We start from the raw sequence: 11,391 nt of genomic DNA, 5'->3' as shown, positions 1-11,391 counted from the left end.
TTAACTTGTAAAAATTTGGCATATTTCAGTGAATACTTTAATTTATACTTTGGAAAAAAAGAAAAATTATATTTTGAAAAATATTTTTAAAAATAAAGATTTGGCATTGTAATTAGAGTATTGCTCTTCTAAAAAAGAAAGTACAGATTTTCCCTAAGCCAAAGTTTATAGACTATTTTTTAAATGCTATAACTTTATTATTCTCAAAATTTATTGTAATGAAGTTGAGAACAAAACAAAACTAACAGTAAATGAGAAAGCAAAATCACCTTTATTATGCTGAAGGACAGCATACCAACTGTATACACAGAATTATTGAGTAAACACTTCCCATCAATTCATCATCTCAGACATATGAAAAAACACAGATGAATGGAGGAAAGTTCTCATCAGGAAAATATTATTATAAATAAGGCAGGTTATGAATTGTTTGTTGCCTCTAATAATATGAGTGAATGATAATTTTTTTTTTCCTTTCTCTGGGTTTCTATAGTTTTAAATGTGGCCCTGCTCTTTAAGCGATTCAATACAATCCTGGAACATCTCTTGTATGCTCTTGAATTCGAAACCTAGAGCTCTCAACTTGGAGGTGTTGTAATTGTAGTAAGCTCTGTCTCCCCAAACGTTCTCGAATCTGGATGCCCACAATAATTAAAAACTGAAAAATCATATATATATATATAGAGGATATACTCACTACAATCATATATATATACATATCTACAATCATATATATATAAAGCTGTAGAAAGATAGAGATATTGGGGATATACTCACTGTGTGGGAACGTTGAGATGTGGATAACAGTCTGCTAACATGGCTCCCAGCTCATAGTTTTCGAGCACAGCTGAGGAGCATATGTAACGTCCTTTGGCAGTGGGTTCCTCATAAACCAGAATGTGACAACCAGCAACGTCGTCAATGTGAACGTATCCCATTCGTCCGTGCAGAGTAAATTTCTGCGTTTCTCCTGTATTTTTCTCATAGTAAATATCATTTTCTGGTTTATAAAAATTTGATAATTATAAAACTTAATCTTAGAAATATTAAGTGTGTAATAGTAATAGTAAGCTAGTCATATAGATTTCTACGTTTCTCTTATATTTTTATCATTGTAAATATCATTTTTTTCTTTATAAAAATTGGATAATTATAAAAACTAATCCTACAAAAATTAAATTAAATTAGTAGCAGTAACATAAAAACTATCCTAATAGATTGAAAATAAAGTGGAGATGGAAGATTAAAATGTGCAAAGGTCATCTTGGTATTTTTATTTTAAGAGAATTCAATTACGTTAAAACAATTTTTTTTGCTAAATATTTTTGATCTTGCTCATGTCTTTCTGATCCCAGAATATTTTAAAAATATTTTTTTATCTCGTTCATGTTTATCTGATCATAGAATATTCTAAAAAATCACAACCCATATCTAATCCACAATCAACATAAAAATGCACATCACTATACACCCTTAAAATTAATTGGATTTTTCAAATACATTTATTTAAATAAAAAATATAAATAAACTACAATAAATATATCTTTATCTTTTAGCTTTTTAACTGCTAAATCCATATCTAAAAATACATCTTTACTCATCAATTGTAAAATTATACCTTTTAACAAACCAAGGACATCAGATGCAGTTGAGCACAGGCTAGGAGGAAGACTTGGCCCAATTACAAATGTGGGAAGAACTGCAACCATGTCCAGATTGTTTTCTTTGGCAAAATCCCATGCTGCTTTTTCTGCTAAAGTCTTGGCCAGAGCATACCATATCTGTTATATCTAATATTAGAAGTGAGTTTCAAATAAAAATAATATAAAACAATTTTTAATATTATTTCTAAATGATGATAAAAATAATATTGTGTAAAAATATTTTATTACTTATAATATTGTAAAAAATACATAAAAAAGCTTTTATTATATAGTAATGGAAGAAACCTAGCTTCAGTTAATAATAATTAAGACAATTGATTGAATAGATACAAGTCTCTATATAAATTTATAGCCCATTATATTTAACTCATAGGAAATATATTATGCATCAACAACAATTGAAAATTTTACTTCTGAAATTATTGTCATGGAAATTACTCAAAACATTTCTTCAAGATAAATGGAAATAGATTAAAATACATTTATTTTATATTAATTTTTTAAGTTATAATTAAGTTTTTTTTTTTTTTAATATGTAAATTTGTAAAATAAATAAGGGTTAAATATTTTTCAAAATTTAAAATAATTCAATAATAAAATTTAAAATCATTATAATAATATATTTTAATATTTACTTAACCGAATTATATTTCACTTAACTGCTTAAAATAAGTTTAATTGACATTTCCATTTTAAATTATTATAAAAAAGCAAATAAAAAATAAAACGGATAGAGCTGAAGGTACAATTTACTGTGGTTAATGTTTTGGTTACTCTAGGATGAAGTAGTAAATTTTCATGATGAAGTTCATTAGTTTAAGATCACTGGAAAGTCAACTAGCACCGGTCTATATAGCATCTTTTAAATTTCTTTATCAAAATTTTCAAAAAAAAATCTAAAGTTGTATAAAAGTTAGAATTTTTTTATACTATGGTGGTTTTTTTATATAACTAATAAAAATGTAGTTTAAATATAATATTTTTTTGGTTAATTTTAGTTTAAATATAATATTTTTTTGGTTAATTTTATTTAAAATTTAATAGATATTTTAGAATCATAAATTTAAATTAGTTAATATTTATTAATTTATTTATATATTAAAAATATATTGTAAATAATGGAAAATCACAATTTTATTCATAGTTATATTAGTAAATTTAACTTAAAAAAACTTATTATATTTGTTGTTGGCCGATATAAAGATTCAGTTTTTTCATTGATTAGCTATTAGTGTTTTTTTGACTAAAAATTTAAAATCTATCCAAAGTTTAATATTATGAAATTAAATTTATTATTTTTAAATAAAATTTATTTCTATTTATCTCAAATATGATTGGTTGAAATGTCTCCCCAATGATCGCAAGAATTGACTTTTGTATATTCTATTATTAATTACTATGTACTATATCACTAGTTACTATGTACAATAAATATAAATAATTTGAAAATAACATTATATATTAATTACCATGTACCATAAACACAATTATTTTGTAATTAAATTAAAAAATTCCATTTTCTAATTGGTGTGAAGTATTGAATAGATAATTTTTATGGGTTTTATGTTTTAATTAAATATATATATATATATATATATATATATATATATATTTGAAAAAAATATGTAAAAATAACATGTATACAATTTATACAACTTTCTTTATATCAATTTATAGACTAATGACATTACATGTGTACTATAATATAAACATTATATTAAAAAATTATTAATCACTCAATATTAAATAAATAATTATTAACTTATTATCCTTCTCTATTAAAAAAATAATTATTATCATTCTCTATTAAATAAATAATTATTAACTTTTATATTTTCTTATATTTATATTTATTTCATGGGCTGAATGAAGAGTTTGAAGGTACCTGTAATTTTTCACAAAGTTGGACAGAGCTCCAGCTGGATTCGTCCAGAGGCACAGATGGATCGAAATCGTCTCTGGCTCTGACGGCGGAGGATGAAGAAGTGAGTACCACTCGCCTTACTGAGGGACTTCTCTTGCAAGATCTAAGTACGTTCAGAGTTCCTCTAACGGCTGGGTCAACAATCTCAGCCTACACTGAACAGTATCCCATTAAATTTTATCCAATCACATAAAAGTTTTAAACTCAGAAACCTATTTCACAATTGCTACTAAGATTGAAATGGAAATGAATGACGAACCCTAAACACAATGGAGATGCTTAATGATTAATAGTCGGAGAGGGTAAGGCTGTTTGCAAACCTGTATTCCAACCTGTTTTATTAGTGTAGATTTTGAAATATTTTGGAAATCCAATTAGTATAAGCAAAATGAAATTGTTGAGATTTTGCTCTTATATATTTACTAATTAAATATTTAAAATATTTTGAAATAGTTAATTGGAAATTTGAGTTATTTTCAATTTATGTTAATTACAGATTCCAAAATATTTTAAAAAATTGGTTTTATGTTATGAGGATTTTCTGAATATCTTGGAATTTCAAAGTGACCAAGTTAAAAATATAAAAATATAAATGTTTATAATTATATTTTATGTATTCATACTTTATTTTAGATGGATACACAAAGACCAGAAGAAACAATATATACTTTTGTATGAATTTGTGTAGAAGTAGACCTTAATAAAAGATTTCGGGATCATATTTTTTTGACACATAACAACTAGTGCTGTATTTTAGATGTCGCTCTTGTTTACAAGCTGGACATTTACAAAACGCATGTCCTTTGACAAAGAAAGATCCTAGGCAGAAAAAGCAACCAGTGAAGAAGCCTAAGGGATGGCATTTCCCTGGCCAACAACCTGATGAAGAAGAGGAAGAGGATCCCATAACTAAGGAGAACTCAAATCCACAATCTCCCCCACCAAACCAAGGAATCAATCAGGAAGGAATGCTGGCAGCAAGGTCGCACAATCTAGATGAGAAGGAAATCTTGATCAAGAAATCCAGAAAGAGAAGGAAGTTGGAGGATCCAAACATCCTTATTCCTCCAAGAGCCAGGACTCAAATAAAGAACATCAGAGAAAAACAGCAGACAACCAACTAACCATTGTAACTTCCACTCATGATCAAGGAGGATGGCGGAAAATAGATAAGAAGGGTAGAAAAAGGTGACTAAGCAATTTCTCTGGTTGGTTTTGGCTTTTAGTTGCTAGCTATGTAATTTTCTTTTTTTCTTTTTTCTTTTATTTTTATTGGACATAGATAGAAACACTGATTTATAGGAATGTCTACATATGTAAAATGTAATTGTGTTCTTGAATGTTAGGTTGAATAAAATTATGATTTTTCATTTCAAAAGAAAAAAACTTATATATTCATAATTTCATTATAAATTCCAAAATATTCTTAAAAGATTTCCGAAACATATTATGATTTTTCATTTCAAAAGAAAAAAACTTATGAATATATATATTCATAGTTTCATTATAAATTCCAAAATATTCTTAAAAGATTTCCGAAATATTCTGGAACATGAGGATGTTCCAGTTAAAACTGGAAATAATAATAGTAACTTGTGTGTTCATAGTTTCACCAATTTGGATACATGGCGAATTGTGGAAGAAGAGAAAGGAAAAGCTTGCCTTGGGATCTGATTTGACACCCACGACTGGAGACGCTGTGTGAAAAACACCATGGCAGCCTCTGATGACTTCATCGAAGCTGCCCTCGTCCATGAGATCAGCTTTCATTAGTTGCAGTCTCTCTTTGGCCCCATCTAACTTCCATAAATGAGCCATCTTTTTCTCATTGCCTGAAGAACCAAAATTGAAATTCAAGGCTTTTGTACTTGCAGGTAAGGCAAGGCAATGACAAATGAGAAGTGATAGGATAATTGAATTACCAGGATCCCGCACAGTTCCTCTCACATGGTAACCACGCTGGAGGAGACGCTTGATAAGCCAAGATGCCAAGTAACCAGCCGCTCCTGTCACGCACACCAATCCTTTGGAGTTTGTTATGCTGACGTCGTCCTTCTCTCTGGTTTGAGCCATAGACATGTTTACCACAGAAAAATTGAAAGAGCAATACAATCAATATGGTCTGTGTGTCTTGAGTAAATATTCTTTCTATCCCAGGAGGCTCAGCTTTAGGTAAGTAGACATGAAAATAGGATGACAAGTCGTTAAACGGTTCGCTTCACGCTTTTCCCACCATTGGCTTTGGGTAAGCGAGTTGTGCATGCAAGAGAGAGTTGGGAGCCAACTTTAGTTTTCTACAATGTCCTTTATTAGCACTTGTTTTGGGGTATGCATGAAAGTGCAATATGAATGATTCTGGGGTGAAATAGGTGTATTAGGTTACTATTGGACTATATATTATACACAGAAGAAATAAAAGATTTGGGAAGATTTTTTAAAAAATTAAATTATTTCCAAATTCTAGACAAGTAAATCATTTTCAATTTAATTCGATTTTATATTCCAACCACATATTTTTATTTTATATAAATTTTCTAATTACAGTTATATATACATAAAATTTAATAAAAATATATATAAATAAAAAGTTTAGAAGAAAATAAAAAATAACAATAATTTGAGAAAGATAATGCCAACCAATCACTACTCCTATAATTATGGAAATCGTCCTTTGCCCTCATAAACTCTCTCCATCTCTTCACAACACCCACAACCAACATTCTCAATTCTTCCATGTGATATGCTAAATTATAAAAAGCTGATGTGATATGTATTTTCCCATCTATAAAATTGAGTATGAATAAATCCAACACACTCTACCTTACCATTTCCATTGGCCTCAATACTTAGCTTCAAAATACATTATAATCAAGACACTAAATCACTAGTGCTAAGAGGAACCTCATGTTCAATAGATCATATTTAATTTAGTGGTCAGTTGGATTTGGTCCTTAATCTGGTACTTTCTTTAAAGTTCAATAGACCATATTTATATTAGTGGTCTATTTATCTGAGTCATAATCACTTACATACAATTCATGAAATGTTTACTCTCAACATTTCATAATAAAATTCAATTATCAAATCATTCATGGTTCTGCCACCGAATGGATTTTGTCATTCATAAGGCTTTAACATTACAGATAAATATGGTTTATGATTTTAAAATATCTCCTACCCCCTGAATGGTTCCACACTCCACTTACAACTCTACAACAAGAACTGCCAAAATTCCACCACTATTTACCTTCATAAGACCGTCATTGCTAGGTCAAAATGCTATTTTATATCATCTCCACTAAATATCTAAACATGTGCCCACACAAAAATGATTTTTGTTGTATTAGATGATGTTGTCGATGACAAATAATGCAAATTGGTTAATCAGAAGAGGGATTGGTGTATTTATGATGGAGATTCAACTATGTTCTCAGTTTTGGATTCCGATTATCATCTTGATTCAGAAGTCTTGTTTTAGTTGGATTGGACACCATTTTCTAACGGGGCAGCGATGTCACCAGTAGGAACGTTATTAGGGGGGTCTAGAGGGGCAACGACAAAAAGTTTGATAAAAATTGCCTTGTAAAATATTGTAATTTTGAAGTCAATATTGGTTGTTCATTAGGCGAAATATTTTACAGTAGAAGTTATGTTAATTTAAGGTTTTTTGCCCTCGAAAGCAACCCTCAGTTTATATGAGGGAATTGTATTGCGGTTGTGGAATTATTACTCTGTGCGAGAAAGAGAGAGTAGATTGTGTGAGAGAAAAGAGGGAATTACAGCAAATTTGTTGTAGGTTGCATCTCTTCATTTTGTTGGATAATATAAAAGGAAGGTCTGACTGTTTCTCAATGGATGTAGCCCAAATTGGGTGAACCATGTATATTCGTGTCTCTATTTTTTCATGCTTTTCTGTGTCTGTGATTTCACAATATTTTATGTGTTTCATTTCTCTGTTAATTAATTTCTAACAAAACCATTGTCCACCAAACATTAAAAATTCCTCCCCTCATGAAGGGTCAATTTTACATTTATATTCCACAGTTTGGATTATTTTTTTCTTCAGAAATTTAAGGAATGGAGCTTCGTAAAAGAAGAGAAGTGGGATGAGGAGATGTAGGTACCTAGGATTTGTTGTGTGTTGATTCTCTTGGTGATGTCTCTGCAAAGCATCCTTCGTATATTCAAGTCCTCGGCAAAGGGAGAAATTGAGAGCCATGGATCAGTTGGGAAGCGAAGTTGCTCATAGAGGATTTCCTCAAATATCTCGTGTGACATGTCTCCCAGAAAAGGGAAAAATCTACTCACCATTATGTACAAGATCACCCCTGTGCTCCACACATCCAATTTCTCAATGTAATCCTTCCCTTCCATTGCCTCCATTGCTACATATTATAGAGTGCCCACAATTCCTTACATTAAACCTTTCCCTGCATACATGAATATCAAAATTTAAACCATAGGATCCGTTGATCCACTCCCAAAAATTTGATAAATTTGTATGAGAAGAGAAGGGGGAAAGCATAATAAACCTACTTGGAGAGAAAAATGAGGCCTACAAAGAGTTTTGGAGCTTCATATGAGTGAGAGAATGTGAGTTACTAGCAAAGAGAATGTTGTCAGGTTTTATATCTCACTGGGTGACTCCCATTTAGTGGTAGTAGTTGATGTCCTCCATGAGCTTCTGCAGGATGGTGGATACCACCTTTATCAGAGAATAGTATTGTATTCTTCTTACTAACGATTCTTTCAAACATATCTCTGTGTGAGAACATCTCCATTACAATATGGACACACTCATCATCCTCATAAGCCTCATCGAGTGAAAGCACTGTGCATTGACCTAATACATACTGCATAATCTTGATTTCATAATGAAGGAAATCTCTGTTGATGGAATTGTGAAGGAGATTTTATTTTCTGATGGTCTTGTAGGCGAATTGTTTCCCACTTCGCTTGTTCGAGCACTTCTCTTGCAATTGGTAATTTTGAAGGAGGGCATCCATCATTGCTTGTTGCATCCAATCTCTTAAGTTGTTCTATAATAAAATGATATGTGTTTCACTTATATGAAAAGAGCGGGGATGCACAAATTAGGTAACATGGGTTTGTTTGAAATAATAACATGGCGAACTTAGTTTAACATGTGCCATGATATTCACAGCCCTGTGGAGGCCCTAATGGAACAAGGATTCCAAAAAATATCGATGTACCACAAGGACAAATGTCATCGGTGTACCATTGGGATAGATGTCACCCAATAGGCAAAGGGTAGACGATAGTCAATAGGTGAACATTCTAAAAAGAACACCTTCAGTGTAATTATAACTCTTATCAACGTAATTATAACATTAGTATGGAACATGAAGTAATTTGATTTGAAATGAAGTGTTTGTGTGTTGATATGTTATTGGTATGGTAAGGTTGGGTGCACAGACATAAATTTCCTTTGTCATTATAACAAGAACTTGTACTTGTTATTTAATATATATATATATATATATGTTTTTTAAAATTTGTTTATTTAAATAATCTTTACCTTAGCAAAAAAATGCAATGCAAGTTATTTCATAATGAATTATAAAAAAATATAATTAATTTTAATTAAAAATAAAACATTTTTTAAATAGGAATAGGAATGAATTTGTTTAGTTGGCTTTGTATATATATCATTTTCTTAATAACTCATGAGACCAAAATCTATTAGGAAAAGTAAGTTCAACGTCCTCAATTTTGCATAGAGAAGTTTTAATTTATAATTTATAAGTATATTTGATTTTAAATCTTTACCTAAGGAAAAAAATTATTATTGTTTAATTATAGTTGTTATTTCATTATTATGGGGAAAAAATTAATAAAATCTAATTTCCAAAATCCCATAAGACCTGTACAATGGCATTAATGAATGTCAAAATGAGCTTAAACACATAATTAGGGATCTGGATTTTATAGACAACGAAATGACATGCAAAATATGAATGCAAACATGCATACAAAGTAATACAGTGAAACACAAATTCTAATAATAGAAGAAACATAGAAAATATTGTGAAATGAAAAGCAATACAAACTACCTAGAATGGTGGCAGATTGTCTCTAAACAAATAGGTGTTGGTTGTGCTCATTTATAAGATCTCATAACAAGAGGCCAAAAATGGCCTTTTAACATAAAGTAGAATCCTAATAGGAAAAAACTCTAGCTCTAGTGAATGAAGCACCAAAAGTATTGTGTATTATGAGGTGGTTAGTTGATACATCAACATCTTCAGGGCGTGAATTTTGCATATGATCTCCCTTTGGGGTGATTGTTGGAAATATCTAAATGAGAAATATACTTTTTAGTAGACCTACAACTACCCCAAACCCTGTAATGACCAAAAAACATTGTTTAAGGCCTCAAATGATCAAAGACTCTTTAGGACCTCAAAAAATGTAGGTAAAAAATAATTACCATGATAGAGAACCATGTTGAGCTAGTGGAAAAGATGGGTGACCACTGATTTTCACCTAGATCAATTCAACATGAGGGAACCATCCTATATTTCATAGCGACTTCACTTGACACCATTGTTGCTTCCATTGGTCATGCCTATAGCTAATTATTTGATATATCTGTAACAATCCTGGTCAAAATTTCATGTAAGTCAAGTTAATAAAGGCAAAATAATAACCAAGATCATGGGACACATATTCCAGTATGAGCGTTGGGAAAAACATCCTAGTGTGGGTGTACACTTGGTTTATTATGGTTAAGGAAATTGACAAAGGCAATTACAAATTCTTTGAAAAGGCATGAAGCATTAATTGGCATTTTATTTATGAAAATAATGGAAATTAGGAGAAAAGGAAGGTGAAAAGTCACAGGTTGCATGTGAGGAGGAAAATGAAGGAAAATAATGGAAAATTGAAAAAATTAGAGGCCTCATTAATAAAAATGCTTCTGAGGATCAGTGGGAACCTTTTGTCAGTTTAGTTTTGAAGCTATCTCTCTCTGTTCTCTCTCTCACACACTCTTGGAAACTTAGAGAATTCTTGGATCATTCTAGCTTTGGATCAAGGAAATAAAAGGAAGGACCAAGCAGGTAAAGAACAGCAAAGATCAAGCAAGGAAGATCAACATCTAACAACTACAACAAGATTATTTGCAAGTATCATTTTGCATGTGTGATTTCCTAGTTAGATTTGGCATGCATGGTACATGCATGTGTATTTGGTTCTCTTGTTGTCATTGGCATGGGTTTTTCTAGGTGTGACAGTGTTCTTTAGACTTGCCTTGCCATTTTCGGATAACCATGGTGTGATGGGTTTTCTTGTATTTGGTTGAGCTGGATTGACAGATGGTTTTGAAATTGAGTGAGCTCGTGTCTGAAAGAAAGAACAAAAGGTCTAGGAATATCTAGACCAAAGAAGGTGGGATTGCATTAAAGCCAAATTTTGTGTGCCTCAGTGGGCCTAGGAATCCTTGACCAGTAAATGGAAGGATATGCGGTAAATGCTAGAGGTGTGTGCCCTCGATCAAGCCTAGGAACCCTTGACTAGTGAATGGCATGATATACAATAAAGACTTAGAGGGTTGAGTCTTGATTAGGCCTAGGAATCCTCGACCATTGTATGGTGGGATATATGGTAAAGACTAGAGACTAGGAGAAAGGAAAATTCCTCACGATGTAGGTGGAGAAATCTAGTGGCATCCATGCTTTTGTAAGGCCTCGTGATCTGGTGGGGATGGTGGTAAAGCTTGAGGAAACCTAGATTAGTTTTTTTTTTAGTCCCACATTCGTGCTTGGAATATGGCACGGGGGT

General features: G+C 31.1%; 1 protein-coding gene across 1 annotated transcript; it reads right to left on the bottom strand.

The window, feature by feature from the left end:
• Positions 1-495: 495 nt before the first annotated feature.
• Positions 496-5,667, bottom strand: LOC149155653 (tetraketide alpha-pyrone reductase 1-like). Its single transcript, XM_089444486.1, has 6 exons — positions 5,511-5,667; positions 5,251-5,420; positions 3,550-3,738; positions 1,619-1,781; positions 778-970; positions 496-634 (listed from the first exon to the last, which is right to left on the bottom strand). The coding sequence occupies exons 1-6, from the start codon at positions 5,665-5,667 to the stop codon at positions 496-498; spliced, it is 1,011 nt and encodes a 336-aa protein (XP_089300612.1).
• Positions 5,668-11,391: the final 5,724 nt, after the last annotated feature.

The sequence above is a fragment of the Pinus tabuliformis genome, chromosome 9 (assembly GCF_031772625.1).
Source record: "Pinus tabuliformis cultivar Carrire ecotype Pingquan chromosome 9, CPIR1, whole genome shotgun sequence".
Classification (NCBI taxonomy): Eukaryota; Viridiplantae; Streptophyta; class Pinopsida; order Pinales; family Pinaceae; genus Pinus; species Pinus tabuliformis.
This window is presented reverse-complemented; position numbering and strand designations above follow the sequence as displayed.